Source organism: Canis lupus, chromosome 32, assembly GCF_003254725.2.
Source record: "Canis lupus dingo isolate Sandy chromosome 32, ASM325472v2, whole genome shotgun sequence".
NCBI classification, from domain to species: Eukaryota; Metazoa; Chordata; class Mammalia; order Carnivora; family Canidae; genus Canis; species Canis lupus.
This window is the reverse complement of record NC_064274.1, coordinates 16071330-16089434: the sequence shown is the minus strand read 5'-3', so window position 1 is coordinate 16089434 and position 18105 is coordinate 16071330. Positions and strand designations below refer to the sequence as shown.

At 33.6% G+C, this 18105-nt stretch overlaps 2 protein-coding genes across 4 annotated transcripts in view; both read right to left on the bottom strand.

The window, feature by feature from the left end:
- The window catches only part of GRID2 (glutamate ionotropic receptor delta type subunit 2), a 1467015-nt gene that overhangs the window by 734406 nt on the left and 714504 nt on the right, over positions 1–18105 (bottom strand). The gene's annotated exons all lie outside the window — the stretch shown is intronic.
- LOC112645300 (DCN1-like protein 5) lies at positions 10792–11517 on the bottom strand. The gene has a single exon (XM_035709603.2). The coding sequence runs from the start codon at positions 11515–11517 to the stop codon at positions 10948–10950; it is 570 nt and encodes a 189-aa protein (XP_035565496.1). The 3' UTR covers positions 10792–10947.

Here is an 18105-nt window from a genome sequence, read left to right as displayed (position 1 = left end):
CACTTACTAGGTCTTGTTTGGTTATAGAAGGGAGCATATGGGATCCCTGGGTGGCTCAGTGGTTTAGCGCCTGCCTTCGTTCCAGGGCGTGACCCTGGAGTCCCAGGATAGAATCCCACATCAGGCTCCCTGAATAAAGCCTGCTTCTCCCTCTACCTGTGTCTCTGCTTCTCTCTCTGTGCCTCTCATGAATAAATAAATAAAATCTTAAAAAAAAATAGAAGGGAGCATAATCAGGACAGCAAACAGTTCAAGCCCAACAGCCAGGCAGTATAAAAGTTGTGAGCAATGAGCAAAGCAACAAACTGTGAAAGCTTTCCGAGTCAGAGTGAAATATCACTGCATTGTGTGCCAATGATAGAGTTATTACTATCGCTGGCTTGTTTACTACTATTCTGAATTTTTAATCCCTCAAGTTTGTAGCACAAAGCTTGGCTTTAGAAAAATACAGTTTGACACACAGAGTTTAAATACAAACAACTCTGAAATAACACAGGACAAACTGACTGCCTTGCCAGTGTCATTACTTTCTATTATTCGAAGACTACTTTGTTTTTAATCTGTTTAAATCTGCTTTGTTGTTAAATGTTATTGACAATATGTTAGATTATTTCATTCTTCCTTCCCTGCTCTGTTCCCCTGCCTGGATAGCACTGAATACCTCCTCATACATCTCAACCCAGAAGACTGCTAGACATTCTCCAAGACCAGCTCAAAGGCAGCTCAAATGTCTTCTTAGTGAGAGAAGCCTTCCAGTCAGAGCTGATCACTCATCTTGGATAGGTGCCTTGTGAGTATTGTCATTACAGTACCTACCATGATGTTTGACTATGTTTGACAACAAGCACAATATGCACTGGGCTTGGCACATCATCATTGTCCCCCAAAATGTTTGCTGAGTCAATATATGAATAAATGAATTACATAAAATCCTGACATTTCTCCAACTCCTTGTAGGATTTTATTAAAAAATCAAAACAGTGTGATCATAAGTTTTTTTGGATAGCAGTCAAGATACCTTGTTGATCAAATTGATCTTTGGAGCCTTGCAGTAAAGGATTTATTCTTTTTCAAAGTGAGAGCTGGCATTTATTTGCCTTCACCTAGTGGAGGTGATCATTAGATCCTGGCAATATAATGCTTGATTGGAATATCTGATTTCTTGGTGCCATGGGTCATGATGGATAGGCTAACCATGTAATTTAGGGTGAGGGTTAACCATACTAGAAATATCACAATATGACTTCTGAACAGGGCTTTGGTACAGGCAGCCATACACTCTGAGATCAGTCTCCAGAGCAATCAACCATGCCTGTATAATGGAGCTCCAGGAAAAATTCCAAAATTGAGGCTTGAGTGAGTTTTCTTGAAAGGCAAAACTCTTGAGTATATTGTCTCACATTTATGCCAAGAATGTAAAGCTGTCCTGACTGAATCAGACGAGGATCACAGGAGCTCTGTGTTTGGTACTTTCTCTGCCCTATGAGCTTCATCCTTTGGTGGATTTTAATCTGAAACATTTCCCTATAATAAACCATGACCATAAATATAACAGCTTTTACTGGCTTCTACCAGACCATATAGCAAATTATCCAACCTCAGGGTAGTTTGGGGAACATCCGAGTTTTCAACTGATGTCAGAAGTGAAGGTATCCAGGTGTGAACTGTGCTCCTTTAAATGCATGGTTGGCTGTAACTCTCCCCAGGGACAAATTAGTATGCACGAGTCTTTACCACTGTTTGTGATAGTAGGTACAGATATTTGGGAGAAAATATTTTTATGCTAGATAACATTTTCTTTTCATTTGACACGAGTCCTAGATACTTGGTAATGCCAATTAAAAGCAATATCATATTTTATAACAACAATAAGACTTGTAGTAGCCTTCAGGGTAGAAAGACCTGAATGAGCTGTTGAACTCTGGAAGATACCCTTTAATAGAAAATGTGGCTTAATCCATGGGTGCTAGCCTATTTTAATAGCCTTTTTTTTTCTTTTCTGAGAAATGAAAGTCTATTGTCAAATTACTATTCTATCTTTTCATCTTAAGTATTATAAAACCTTTCTTTGGACATCTCCTTCATGAAAGAAGATAAAACTAAGTACCTACAAAAAACTGAACATTAAATCTCATGTACTAGATTGCTTCACAGAAAAATTTTCAAGCAAAGTTAGTGTATTTTTCATCCTGAGAGAAAACATTAATGATTTTCAATAAGGAAAGTGTTTAAAAATATCTATTTAACCTTAGGATAATACAAAACAAGAGATAATTATTAAAGAACAGTGTCGAAAAATGCTTTTAGGTTGCACTGCAAAAATGTGTTTCAGTGTCATATTTTTAAAATTTCCTTAAAATCTGCTGTGAGCATGAATATCCACATAAAAGTACCCTTACCCTTATATTAATGTTTTAATATTCAAGTCTGAGGTTCTGTCCAATATAAAACTAGAAGACTGATTGAGCTCTATCTTCTCTCTTTTGCAAAGACTACTCTTGTAAAGTAACTCAAAACCACCCTTTCATTTTGGTCCTGACCTCTGAATCTTCTGATTTTCATATTCTAAATATAACTTATAAAGGAGATGAAATTACCAGGGCTACTCTCTAGCTGAAAATAGCCCTACATTCATAATCATAAGCTACAGTATGACAGGGCTTGTGAGGTAAGGTTGAATTATTTTTATCCAGTTGTTTTAGGAAGTTCTCCTATCTGTCTGCGATTATACTGTCCTCACTTCATCATTGAATTATACACAAATATACTGAATTATACAAGGATTCTTGGAATTCCTTATATTGCTTTAGGTTAATCTCTTTACAATTCTTACTACTCTAATTATATCTAGATTGAAACACACATAATCTACAGAAAAATTTTAAGAAAGAACTATTTCATAACTATATAAATTGTTCAAAACTATTTATAGTGTTGAAGAGATCAGTATTTTTCTCCCTAAAGGGAGTACAACCGTAGTCTACTTAAGGCCAAGGTGACTAGAAAATGTCCATGATCTCAGGTACTGACTAAGGTTCCCAAGGGAAGACTTCTTGAGGGTTAAAGTTCTAAGGATTGTGGATTCTAAATTACATCCACATGCAATTGGGGATCACATACAATTTTTCAAGTCATTAAAATTCCATGATGATGAGTGTTCATAACTTGAGATTCCACAACCTCTTCTCTATCTCCCCAAATATCTAAGAGTTGTAAAATTAACTGCTTTTCTCCCTCTCCTCCCCTCTACTCTTCTCTTCCATCTCTCTCTCATTCATTCTTTCTACTGTTCTTTGCCCTCATCTCGTGCTGCATTTTTTTCCATCTTATGAATTGTCATGTCTTTCATTAAAAGGTCTGTCTGTAGATCTTATTATGGCCTCAAAAGATAAAGCTGTTGGTCACTACACTGTCAGTTCCAAGACAGCAGTGACTTCAGGTGATCACCTCATTGGCCATAGCACCTAGAACAGGGCTTACAAGAGGGCCTAAGGGTCACCGACAGGAACAAAGGAAGGAAGAAAGGAAGAGAGGGAAGAAGGAAAGAAGATAGAAGATAAAAACCCCAAAATACAAAAAAAAAAAATAATAATTAAATGCTATAAAACAGTTTTTTTCAGCTCCCTGCTACAGAACCATTAAGGCATAGTTTAAAATGGGTGCTAGAAAAACAAGAGAGGAAAGAAACTACTTTGTCAATAGTAACAGTATTGCATATGCATACTGTCTTCCTAGTTGTGCTTAATTTACAGATGAAAATACGTTGCACACTTCTCCAGCTGTGTTCCCTCAGCAGACTGGGACAGGCATTGTTCTAATTGTAGTGTTAGTTCACATGCAGCTTTATCTGTGTCTCTAAGAAAGAGCATTCTGGTACATGAATAAAATATCCTTCTTGACCATAAGCTCCCAGTAAGTTACTTGTAGCCAAACGTTTCTTTTTTAGAGTGGGCAGAAGGAATAAAGTGATTTTCTAAAACAATATTTCTGATAATTCACTTTTTGTCTTCTGTGAATAATCTGAAGGTAATAGAGCTTCCATTAAATTTCTGAAAATACTGACAAACAGAGGCCTATTGTATAAAATAACTAGCCATAGCTTGGTATTTCTGTTTTATTATTTTTCTTGCTATTCTAATAATAAGTTTTCATTAATCCTACTTTTTCATCTTGAAATATAAATAATTGTGTCCTTTAAAAGATGATTTTTAGTATAAAAAATACTGTTGTGTGTTTCTTTACTTATAGCTATAGAGGGGAGTTTTTAAAACACAGCTTAATATTAACAATATCACAGTACACTGATTACATGTAATCTTGTGATATCATATTACTATATAGTGCCAATAAAAAGGAAAGGATCATATTATCTAAGAAGCCCACATTTTGAAATGTTCATTCATTATGTTTCAAATTCCAAATCAACACATATTAACAAATCTAATATATTAAACTATTAGTTAAAATGTATTTATAAAAGATATAACTTAAAAAAAGATATAACTTATATAGAAAAGGGTATATTTTAATCTAAGAAAAGAAATTAAATCTTAAATTATATCTTGAAGTTTAAAGAAAAATAAAGTTTCTTCTTATTTCTATTTGTCCTTTCTTAGTTTGAAACTGTGAGCTCGTACTTCTTTGGAAAGTTTATAATTTATTTGCTCTATGTGTCATTTTAATCATCTGTAAATGCTTCCCTCTCCACCTAATGGGAACTCAGGATGTGATATTTATGAAGATTAATAGCACAATGTTAATCTAAAATTTTGAGAAATTCTACTCATCTCAGTTAATCTCTTCACAAAATAAGATCACTGTATTAGCTCATTATTCTCCTGCTCTAATTATATTTACGTGCATGAAATTTTTCCTTAAATAATGGCTTCATAATTTTTCTGAACTTCAGAAACTGAAAGTCATTCTTTTTTAACTGCATCATTTACATATATTATTGTTCCTGAAGATTCTTTAAGTGGAAGCAGATAGCAGGACCAGCTACACAATTTTAAGGCCTACTGAAAAATAAAACTACAGGCCTTTTGTTTTTAGAAATTGTTAAGAATTTCAAGACAGTAACAGTAAAGACAAAAAACAAACATGATGCCTTCTAAATGTGGGTTCAGTGAGAGACCATACAGGTCACACACCTAAAACCAGCCCAAGCTGAGAGGAAAAAAGAAAGAAAAATGATAGCTGGGGGAGAAAAGGAATCATATCACACAGCTCCTGATGGACTGCAAAAAGGTATTGATTTAATATTTGATGACTATGTGCATGGTATTTTATTCACAATTTATATGAAAACTGTAGAAGTTTTTCTTCTGGATTTCTGAAGTTTTCTTTCAATTATTTGTAAGTGACTTATCAATAAAGACCCTATGTTTATTACCAGGGCTGGTCACTTGACAGTTCCTTAGTATATACTCCTCAGTAGTTTCTTTAAGCTGAAATATTTTGGAGGTCCCAACATTACTCTTAAAATGGAAGTGAGGGACACCTGGGTGATTTCGGCAGGTGTGATCCTAGGGTCCTGGGATCGAGTCCCACATCGGGCTCCCTGCATGAGGCCTACTTCTCTCTCTGCCTATGTCTCTGCCTCTTTCTCTGTGTCTCTCATGAATAAATAAAATCTTTAAAAAAATAAAATAAAATGGAAGTGAACATTGGTGCTAGGGTTAGCATATAATTTCACATGGAAGAAAAGAAGAAACAAAGAAAGGAAAAAATGCATATAAGATAATGAAAATAAGATTATTCATCCAACATAAAGCTTAGTCTCTATGGATTCTCTTTAGTCATTCTGTAAGTACTTTTCAAGCATCCACTATATTTAGCCTTTACCCTAGGTGCTGGGGATACTACAATGAACAAAAGAGATTCATATTTTTGCCTTCATGGATTATATATATATCCTAGGGGGAGTGGTTCAGAGTAGTGGACAGGCAATCAACAAAAAAGTAAAATAAGTATCTTCTAGGTGAGAAAGTATTATGGGGAAAAATAAAATGTACAAAAAAATAAAGTGTAGAGAGAAGAAAAAAGAATTCTGGAGTCAGGTAGCGATTGCTCTTTTGCATAAATACTGAGGGTCTCACAGACCCCATTGGGGCAGAGTCCTGAAGGAGGAGAGAATATGGATAAGCTACAAATTAAACAAGCAGAACACAAAGTTTAAGAGCTCTGGAGCAGAAGAGTTACTTGGCTTGCTTGAGAAAAGACTTGGAAGCATCTACGGCCAGAATGTTAGGATCAAAAGAAAGAGCACTGGGAGTTAAGATCAGAAAGCCAACGAAGGCAAATCACTTATGGTCTTAGGGGCATTATGTGAGTTTTGACTGTTATCAGAGTGAAGAGTGAAGCCATTGGAGGATTTTAGGGCAGATGACTGAGAGACCTAATTTACATCTTTTAAAGTTGTTTCTGCTTGTCATGTTTTGCATAGAGTAGGAAGACAAAGATGGATGAAATAAGAGCAGAGAAGAGGCTTTGGTTTTATCCAGGAAGGAGAGAATGGAATCTTTGATCAGGGAATTAGTAGTGGAGGTTTGGGAAACAATCAGATTCTGAGTAAGATTTTTAAAGTGCCATGATATTTGTATATGGAATATGCAAGAAAAAGAAAACTCTGGCATGTCTTTAGGAATTTTTATTTGAGCAAGCAATAGAATGTAGTTATGTTTGCCAAAATTGATCTGAGAAGACCAAGTGCAAAAGGGTACAGATCAGATATTCAGTTTAGGATTTCAGAAGTTTAGATTTATAGTAGGCATGCGGAGATTTAGAATAGGCATAGGAATCTGGAACTTTGGGGTCATGGTGGAGACTGGCATCCTAAATGTAAGATTCATTAGTATACGATGGTATTCAAAGCTGTGAGGCTGAAGCCTCTCTAAGGTGAGTTCAGGTAGAGAACACTACAGTGTTGAGAGGTCAGGCTGCTGAGGAAAAACCAGCAATGGTGACTGAGAGAGGAAGATGGGCCATATAGATGAAAACTGAGAAAGTGTGGATCATGGATGCCAATTTAAAGAGAGGGAGAGAGAGAGAGAGAGGAGAATAGGTGGTATGGAGGAAAAAAGAGATCATTTCAAATACTGCAGATAATTAAGAAGAAGAATGCAAATTGACCCCCCAAATTAATAGCACAGAAACACTTTTCAAGATGACTTGAAAAGATTAGTTTTGATGGTACTATACAGAAGTATGATTCAAGTCGGTTTGTATGATGATAGAAGAGAAAATGGGAAGATCTGGTACATATTGAAGGAGGAATGAGAAATGGAATGGTAGCTGGAGAGAGGGATAGGGTTAAGAAAGGGTTTGATAGATGCCTATAATTCAAAATTCATCTCAAAGAACTTTCTCTGTCTTTGGATTAGTTTTGTTTTATTTTATTTTAACTGAATTTGGTCACAAAAATATCACAATATGGTATATCATAATATTGGTACATGAATGTAAAGGATCTAAGGTTCCCCCATCTAAACTAAACTTTAGAGAGATTTCTTCCTGACTTTAGGCCTCTGACCTTCCTTTTCTTAGAGCATATACTTTAGAACACTTGTAATTGTAAATTCTTTCTCTGCCTCTTTGAAATGTAGCTCTCTCAGACTCTTACCAACTCAGGAATGTCTTTCTCCAAGATCTAGGAAATATTATTTTGAATTGTAATACTCAAAAAAAAAGATAAAGTCCCTTTCTCTCAGTCTCTGTGGGAAGATAGGAGACTAAATTCCTTAAGCAGAAATTAGCAAACACAGATGGCCTAATTACATGACCAACCTCCCAGCTAATGTACTTTTTCTCTTATTCACCCCAGTGCTTAAAAATTATTCAGCCTTTTGTTTCAACAAAGTTGAGTTCAGTCTCTCCCCTCTATTACAATAGTCTTGACTTCTGTTGTAAAAGTCTATGGTATGTGCATTTAGAGAGATTTACTTTAGTAACCTAAAATCTTGACTTCCACATCCAATATGCATTATTTTGCATATTATGAATAAGCATCATGAGCTCATGCAAGAACTTTGTCTAATTTACTCACTCTTCTCATGCCTAAAACAGTGCTTGGCAAATAACAGGTACTAGATTAATGTTTATCGAATGAATAACTTAGAGTCTGATTCTCTTCTTTCTAAATAGATTGTATGTAACATAAATATACCGAACTGTGACGTAGAGACTACATTGGCTTTGTGTCCTTCTAATTTCCTACTTGAAAAATGATTAATAGAGGTAACTAAACTTAAAAACATTTATCAATATTATTTTTTCAATGCTCCCAATAAATTCACAGTTTAGATTACTTGAATTTGAATTAGGATTTTCCATTCTTATTAATAGATATATGTTATGCTCTTTAAAATAATTTTTTGCATTAACAATCTGCATTAGAAAAATAAAAACTGTATCCTAAGATTTTAAATTTGTACTTTGGCTATTTCTTTTAGCAAAATAATATAAGCTAAAATATATGTTTATGTATATTATAATCTAAATTCAATAAAAGGAATTTGAAGATAGAAAAATGTTTATTAAGGTCTGAATTGCATGGTAAAAATTGGTGCACTTTTTCTTTTAAACAAATCTTATTTTACAGAGAGAGAAAGAGCATAAGCAGGGGGAACAGCAGGCAGAGAGAGGGAGAGGGAGAAGCAGACTCCCTCAGGAGCAGTTAGCCCAGCAGAACTGATCCCAAAGCCCTGGGATCATGATCTGAGCTGAAGGAAAGCAGATACTTAACTGACTGAGCCACCCAGGTGCCCCTTAGTGCACATTTTAATACTTATCCAAACTTCCTCTTCATCTCAAGAAACAAGATACAAGTGGTATATGAAATACTGATATGAATTAGTGTTTTGAATTACTGAACATTTTCACCATGAAAATACAAGACTGGTAGGAAGAAGTAATAAAACTTGCCTCTGTAAAGTCCAGGAAAAATAGTGCTAGTTAGTATACAACAATTAGTACACTCATTCTCTACCCAGCGATACATACTACTTTGATTTTTTATTTTCTAAGCATGATAAAAAATTGTACTATCCTACCTCAAATTTCTCCTCAATACTTCTTTGTGAATATTAGAGCTAGTTATAAAGGCTGAATAACAGAATGCCTTACTACAATGCATTAGTGAAACAAACTAAGCATTTGGATATATTGACCCTAAAAATTTATATGACTATTCTAACCTATGATTAATAGCTAATAATGTCATCTCATACAAATAGTAATCAAATGGGAACAAATGAACCACTGTTACATCAAAAGCATGGCCTACATATATATATGTGTGTGTATATATATATTCAAAACATATATATTCATATATATATGTATGGTTTCAGAAGAACTGAAAAAATGATTTCATATGTAAAACAAACAAAAATGTTGCTTGTTTTCATTGGTTGAGTTGTCAATGCATATTCAAGGAGCAATTTTCTTACTCTTCCCTTTTCTTTCCTTCAATTCTGAGTATAATCAGTACTTCACATTTCTAAAAACACCATTTCAATTTTCATGGACTTCCTATTCTTGCTGTTACCTTCTAAAAATGAGAAGTTTTCAGGACATTGTCTTCTCCTTGTATTTCCAGATAGTAGGCAAATTAAAATGCACATGATGCAAGTATAAAATTGTAAATGATTATGTTTACATTTTATTTGATCAACTAGTACCAGTTATACAATTTCATAATACAATTTTTATATTCTTTTAAAAATTATATATCAGAAGTTGAAACAGCTTTTAGAAGATCCATTTTTAAATTTAAGTATCATAAATATGTTCCATGTAGCATAAAAACTCAAAATGCAATGATCAGGCAAGGGCAAATGATGTCTAGACAACAATTTTCAAGGGACTAACAGGCTGGAAAACACACACACACACACACACACACACACACACACACACACACACATTGAATATCCTTTTCTACACCTTTTTACTTCCATACCATCAAACTAAATCTCAAAACACTTATGGACTAGAAAACAATGGAGCTGACCTTCAAACTAATATATACATACCCACTTTGACACACATTATAAAATGTCAAAAACTCATAGTGATAAGAAATAAAGTTAAGTCTGGGATATAAGGATGTTTCATGTGTAAGTATAATGGATTCTGTATAGCAGAGACAGATTTATCTCCAAAGAATAATTGTTTCTTGATGATCTATAGATTGTCCTATGTTTAATGTGGACCATGAGGCCAAATGTGCCCTATAAATTATTCTATAATGAGCTTAATGTATTAAAAAGTAACATCAAGCTACAAAGCAAATCTCAGAAAGCATTTGAATATAAAGCAGAAACAGGTTATAACTACGACCATAAATCCTGGTTAAATCCTAATTTGATTATTCTGATGAAAGAGAAGATAATAATCATGGGAAAAAAAGAGAAGAAACTACTTTCTTTTTATGATTTGAGTCAAACACATACCTATTTTCTTGATATTATACTACTTTTCTGAATGAAAGGTAATTAAAATTCAGAATGTATTTTTTTAATAAATTTTAGTTTTTTAAATATTTCATTTGAGAGAGAGAGTGAGTATGCATGAGGGATACATGTGAGAGCTGTTATTTTGCATACATGTTCTTCATAAGCTGAACCACCAACAGAGAAAAGCAGGCCTTTGCAGATGTGATGGAACACATCCCACCTTGCCAAAGCACTTACACCAGTTGACTGTGGTGGCTAAAGACGTTTTTATTTATTATTTATTTATTATTTATTTATTTATTTATTTATTTATTTATTTATTTATTTTAAGGCCTTTGTCACAAATCTGAATCTTTATTGTTCTGAAAGAAATGTTATAAACATAACTCAAAACAAAAGCTTCAATATTCAGTCTCAGAAGAGGTGTGGCTCAATGCCCATCACATGTAACAAGAAAACTTCCTTTAAAAAAAAGGAAAAAAAAAAAGTACTATGTGAAGTCTTTCATATGAATGAAAATGCACCCTTTGGATTTTTTTGTCTCCTTAGCCTGTATCCACGTGAGTGCAAAAAGGTTTGCATTTTCTTCACATTTAGTTCTTGCTATGATGTTTGACGGATTTTTTTGCCACTCAACAAATTCATCGAGAAGAACAGGCCAAGCACCATCTTCATCATAGTTACTAAGGTCGGCATGGACAGTTCTGCTGAATTCTAATACATTGTACCACTGATCTTTGTTCATAACACGATACTTTGATTGCTCCAAGTACTGGTAAAATACTGAAAACAATGGCCATGTCCTTCCAAGCAGAAGAGCTAGCATAGACTTAGCAGTATCAATATCAAGGCTTCTCTGATCTTCATCCCTTGCAAAATCAAAGGCATATCTGTAGATATTCTTAAACGAAGAAATATTTAACTGTGAGTGCAAAAAGTCAAATTTGTTCTGTAACTTTTCTGTGCAGTCACACTGTAATGAAGTCATCCCCTTTAACCATTCTTCCTTGGTAAAAAATCCCATGCTTTCAGCCTCCAATTTCCACGCTAAAACTAACATAGGCAGCGTCCTATGAGAAACTGTGAGAGGGAGAGGCAGAGAGAGAGGGAGTAGCAGACTCCCCTCTGAGCAGAGTTACGTACCATCGACTTGGGGCACCATCTCAAGACCCTGAGCTGAAGGCAGACACAATTGAGCTACTCAGGAGCCTTTGAATAAGTTTTTGTTATACATCTTTCTTCCTTTTAATTATCTTCTAAGAAATGAATATAATATCTTCAAACACAAATACTAAGATTGATGTCTAGATACTATTTTTCCCAAAATTAACCTAGCTCTATCTCTGTAATTCAAAATAGACCATCTCTTTACATCTGTAATATTTTTAACTTGGAAAGGTGGAAATTAACCCAAGAATATGGATTTCAAAAAAAAATAAACAGAATGACTTGATTAAGATCATGCTTCACATTTCAGCAAATGCTGCTTGTTTACATCCCTATGGGAGGCTACTATATTGGAACCATGTTAGTTGAAATGTTTATATTTAAAGTCTATTTCTCACTTTTTAAAACCTACTTTACTGCAAAGTAAGTTCTGTCCAGATGTTAGGAATTTTACAAGTAAAACATTTTTTAAAAGATTTTATTTATTTATTCATGAGAGACACAGAGAGAGAGATAGAGACATAGGCAGAGGGACAAGCAGGCTCCATTCAGGAAGCCCGATGTGGGACTCGATCCTGGGACCCCAGGATCACACCCTGAGCCAAAGGCAGACGTTCAACTGCTGAGCCACCCAGGTGTCCTATAAGTTAAACACTTTGAAACTATAGTTGGTATATGGTACAGATTGAACTACATAAAACAATGATCTACATACAAATCCTATGTGATACTGGTGAGCTTAAATGGATTAAATCCATTTTAAGCAAATATTTATACCATCTCCAGTTGACAACTAGAGAACCTGATGTATGTATATATATGTATGTATGCAGGTGTATATGTATATAATGTGTTTATATACACATAGAGATGTATATATGTTTGCTTAAATATATGCTTGTGCATGTATATGTAAATTCATATATATGCATATATGTGTCTTTAAATACTCATACATCCAAATACGGAGAGAGCAAAAGAGTGAGTTCTTCCTTTAATACACCAAAGATATGACTTTAAATTTTCTTTCATAGCAACTTGAATAGATCCTTATCCTCTATGCATTTAGTCTTTTGTGTAGATGCACTATAATTTATTTTTCTAGTCATCTCTTGCTGTACATTTATAAGGGTTTTGTTGGTTTGCTTAGATGTCTTGATTATTTGCATGATTGTTATTATGAACAATGCTGTATTGAATATGTTAGACAAATTGTTCTAGGAATACATCTTCAGCCAATAACATTTCCTATTCAGGGGCGCCTGGGTGACTCAGTCAGTTAAGCATCTGCCTTGGGCTCAAGTCATGATCCACGGGGTCCTGGGATAGAGCTCCACTTCAGGCTTCTTGCTCAGCAGGGAGTCTGCTTCCTGCCTCTCCTCCCCCTTCCAGGAGTTGTAGATTGGAGCCCCACATTGGGTGTAAAGAAAACAGAAAAAAATAAAATCTTTAAAAATAAAATAAAATGTTGACAGATATTGCAAAATTACCCTCTAAAGTTTTTGCATCAAAAATACTTTCACCGGGCCCCTTAGTGGTTAAGTCAATTAAGTGTCTACGTTAGGCTCAGGTCATGATTTTTGGGTCCTAGGATCGAGCCCCACATCCAGCTCCCTGTTCAGGGGGCAGTCTGCTTCTCCCTCTCCCTCACTGCAACGCCCCTCATCCTGCTTGTGCTCTTTGCTCTTTCTCATGCTCTCTCAAATAAATTTAAAAAAAATGTTTTTTAAAAAATCTTTTTTAAAAAATGTTTTCATGATATTGTGTTGAAATTTACCTTTTGTCAACATAATAGTTTAAAATTTTAACTTATTTTAATCTCTTTAACTGAATATCTGTGATTTGTATTTCCTTTTTTATCAACTACTGCTCCATATCCTTTGTTCATTTTTTTTAACAGTTTTGTTCAACTTTACTTATTGATTTTAAAAGCTATATATGCAGTAGTGAATTTTTTCTTGCCTGTAACATGTTTTGCAAATATCTCCCTCAACTGATCATTTTTTTTCCGTTTCAGATTTTGACTTTTTTAAAAGTCAATATTAACTCAATATTAACTCTTCATCAAACTACAATCAAACACAAAGATTAACAGAATGTGTTGATACTGTTCATGTGTAAATAATAAACAAGTGTCATGCTTTAAAAACATTTAATTAAGAAATAAAATTGTATATTCCCAATCTGTATGTTTGTGAAGGGATGTGTTATATATCCTTGGAGACCAACCATTAGGAATGGGTAAAAACAGCTGATTTTAATTTTTCTGTTGGTACATTGTTACTCACAGATTTCTGAATGGTATTTAATGCAATAGAGTTTCTCCAAATGTTAATAACAATTCCAAGAAAAAGGGAATTCAGTAGTGAAATATTTGAGGAAAACCTGCCAAGATCCTCATGTATCAAAGGTATATAATAGACCAGCAAAGATCTGAATAAGGCATGGTAAGGAAACACTTGATTTCACTGCTTCTCAAGTAATTCACTCATATCTCCTTTTCTTGTAGAACACATTTAGCAGACTTAAGAGGGAAATTCTAGAAGAGTTAATAGTGTGGTCTTTTTTGACAAAGGAGTGAAAATCTGCAATTTTAAAAAGCAAACAACATTTTAAATATGGAGTGTAATTTTTTATAAATTATCCTAAGGCTTAAAAGCAGTGCTATAGCCTTGATATAGGGATTAAGATAATATAATAAACCCAAGTATCTTAAACTGAGTGTACTTATATTCTTCCTTAAGCCAAATAAGCTGAAAGTATAAGACAGTATGATGCATGGAACTTTTGTTTCCTGGAGTGAGAAATAAATAAACTATGTTTGCATTATTTTAAGCAAAAGAATAACAGATATTGAATGTTGTGCTTCTATACCACTCAGAAAGCTTTAACTGTATAAGACTGTCTGTAGTTTACTGAAACAGAATAAAATAATAAAAGAGCCTTAGTTTATTTTTATCTGAAGTTTTCTTCTAAGAGCTCATTTCTAGTGGGAAAAGGAAAAAAAGAAAAATTTCTATCAAAAATAACTTATACACCATTTCAATTAAGTCTATTCCCTTAAGCAATCCTATCGGTGTAAAATAGAATAAAAAGCTAGGCTATGAATTATATTGTGTCTCATTAATTCAAAATCTGCCATTTCTTTTTATAAATGCCATAATTTCAAGACCTACTAAGGTTACTTTACTTTCCTAAGCCCTCTTTAATGAGTCTTCAAAATGTGTTAAATAAACAGGGTCTAATCAAATGAGACCTGAATCTTTCTAGGAGACAAATGCATAGCATTTTGTGTTTATGGGTATGCAATAGATTTACAAGCATTTAAATGTCAAGAAATTATCTTGATTCTTAAGAGGTCTTAGGACACAGCCCTTAGGACATTAGCTATATACTTATATTATAGAATTTATTATGAAAACTTAAAAAAGATCTATCAGACAACTGGGTTATAAACGTCTTAAATTCTGGAGATTTAAAACCTTATTCTGATGTTAAGAAAATTTGCCTATGTAGTTTATTACAAATTGAAAAAAAAATCTTTATAGCTGAGCTCAAAGTATGAAGACTTTCAAGAAGACAGTTTTAACCACTGTAGAGGCTCTTGTATTTTACACTATTTTATGTATTTTAAAGATAGTTTGGTTCTATAGTTTGACTGGGGTGATGGTTTCACTGATAGATACAATTGTCAAAATTAATGAACTGAACGCTTAAGATTTGTGTGTCTTGTATATATATTAAATCTCAATTAAAAACAAACAAACAAAAACCTGTTACAGTGGTGCCTGAGTGGCTCAGTCGGTTAAGCATCTGCCGTCTGCTCAGGTCATGATCCCAGGGCCCAGTGATCAAGCCCCACATCAGATTCCCTGCTCAGGGGGAGTCTGCTTCTCCCTCTCCCGCTGTCTGCCACTCCTCCTGCCTATGCTCTCTCCTGTCTCTCTGTCAAATAAGTAAATAAAATCTTTTAAAAAGTAACTTGTTACTATTTTTTCCTTCTCTCTATTCCTGATGTTCATTCTCCCATCCACCAACAACCAAAGCAAAATAAAAGTATAAGAATTACAGTAATATAGCATTATTCCTTTGTTAGTGGAGATAAAATATCCTATATTTCGATGTGGTAAGAAAGAGGAGAAAGAGGAAGAGAGAAAAAAGGAGAAGGTTTCTAACTATTTTATCTCTGTGATACAGAAAAATATAACTAAAATGGCAGTTGGCTCTGTTGTCTATCCCATAAGTGTGTATTAGAGTCTATTGCTTAATAATAATGTGCCCTTCAGCCCAAACTAGCACACAGTATACCCTCAATAAGTATTTGTTGATGGATGGAAAAAAGGAAGGAAAAGAAGGAGAAAAAAACAAAAGAAGGAAGGAGGAAATTTGAGCCCAAGACTCAGAAACATCTGGAAACATTCAAGTTTTCAAAGACTGTGTTTCTGAAAGAGAAAGAAACTTCTCTATAAGTTTATGCTGAGCAGCATCTCTGGCAGATGCTCCGTGTTTAGACATTTACTTTATTTAACGAATATTTATTAATTTCCTGATATACTGCATGCCCCTATTCCCTATTCTAGAATGAGTAAGATTAGCTAATAATGTAGTTTCATATAATTAAGTATTCCCTTCAACCTATAGATGTGTTGTAATTTGTCCCATTTACATTTTTCTTTTATACATCCTTGCTTTAATATGCACATAAAATTTATGGGAAGATACATGAACTTCTGCAAAATGAGTATGGTGACATTGCAGTGAAGAAAGTTCTCTTTATATTTCTGTATTGCTTTGTAATTTTATTTATTCTTAAATTCTAGTACATTGGTTTATTTACAAAGTGGCTTTGTGACTTCTCCCTATTCTCAAATTTTGTTAAGGAGTAACAGAATAACTGAATGTGCTCAATCTTGTCTGCATGGCTTATAATCTTAAAATATAAATATCTGCTATTATATCATTAAAAAACAATACAAAGCACATAAATAATAAAAGCAAATATCTTAAGTGTGATGTTTAAGATAAGGAATTTATAGAGTCTTTCCATAGCAAACCAAGTAAAAACAGATGTCATGATTTCATAATATTGGACCAAGAACTGAAGGTTAAAAAAAATCAAAAGGAATAATTAGCCAAAGAAAGTGTTCCTTAGAGCCAGTTGAAATACACTGAGCTAATCACATTATATAAGATAAATCATCTGAACCTTCCCCAAAGCTAAATGATCCATTTACAAGACTGAATGTAACATTCGATGAAAAAAGCTCACTTATCCTCATATGTAAAAATGATTTTTTATTTTGTTTTAAGTCATGATTGGAGTGTAAGCCACAAATGGCATTATAATGGATATAGAAATTATATTCATATTAGATTACATATATCTCTTATTACTAGGATCTTTGATTTAAATCATTTTTAGATTGTGTTAGTTTATGCACACACACGTATGGACACAGTAACCTATCTATCCTATCTTTTTCAAGAAAGTGAAGGTTTTGCTCTTCAATTTATCTTTCAAACCCTGAGTATTTCTTTCCTTTTTCTTTCTTCTTTTTCTTCTTTTTTTAATTTTTTTTTAATTTTTAAACCAAACTAACAGCAAACACTGACAGGTAATTTTCTTTCATCTCTTTTATTTATTTACTTTAAAGATTATATTTATTTATTCATGAGAGACACAGAGAGAGAGAGAGAGAGAGAAAGAGAGGCAGACACAGGCAGAGGGAGAAGCAGGCTCCCTGCAGGGAGCCTGACATGAGACTTAATCCTGGGTCTCCAGGATCATGTCCTGAGCTGAAGGAGGTGCTAAACCGCTGAGCTACCCGGGCTGCCCTCTTTCATCTCTTTTAAAGAGAGTTTTAATAATAAGCTCAAATATTGTGCTTCACTTAAAATAAGGACATACACTAACTTAAGTCTAATAACTGGTATTGTAATTTATAATTAATTTTCATCCTAATTTTTTATAAATTACTTAAGGAAAAACCTAAACATTGTTTGCTCATAAGAAACCTTCAAAAAAATTAAAAACCTCTAATAAGGTGAAAAAAGTCAATAGGTTGCTTTATCTTTCTGATAAATATTTCACTTTTCATATTGTTGCATTAGGCTTGTTGACTATTTTACATAGTCTGAGCCCAAATGCTTAACTTTGAACCCTTATTGTTATCTTAGTTTCTTTGGTACTTTCAGAAAAAAAAAAATCTGCCTCCTAGAGAAAAACAGAAGATGAAAGGAAATACTGTGTAAACCTTCAGTAGGCTTCTTCTTTAATATATATATATATATATATATATATATATATATATATATATATATAAAACTTGTAGCTAAAGAAAATAGTTTGGATGGCATCAATTTAATTAGAAAATATATTTTTTATATTTCCTATTTATAAATTTAAATTCTCAACCACAAGATTTACATAAACAAAATATCTTCCTCCAGAGTTGAAACATCAGCAACATTTTTGTCGGGG

Coding starts and splice junctions, on each gene's coding strand:
- LOC112645300 (XM_035709603.2), bottom strand. CDS start 11,517: ATGTTAGTTTTAGCGTGGAAATTGGAGGCTGAAAGCATGGGATTTTTT.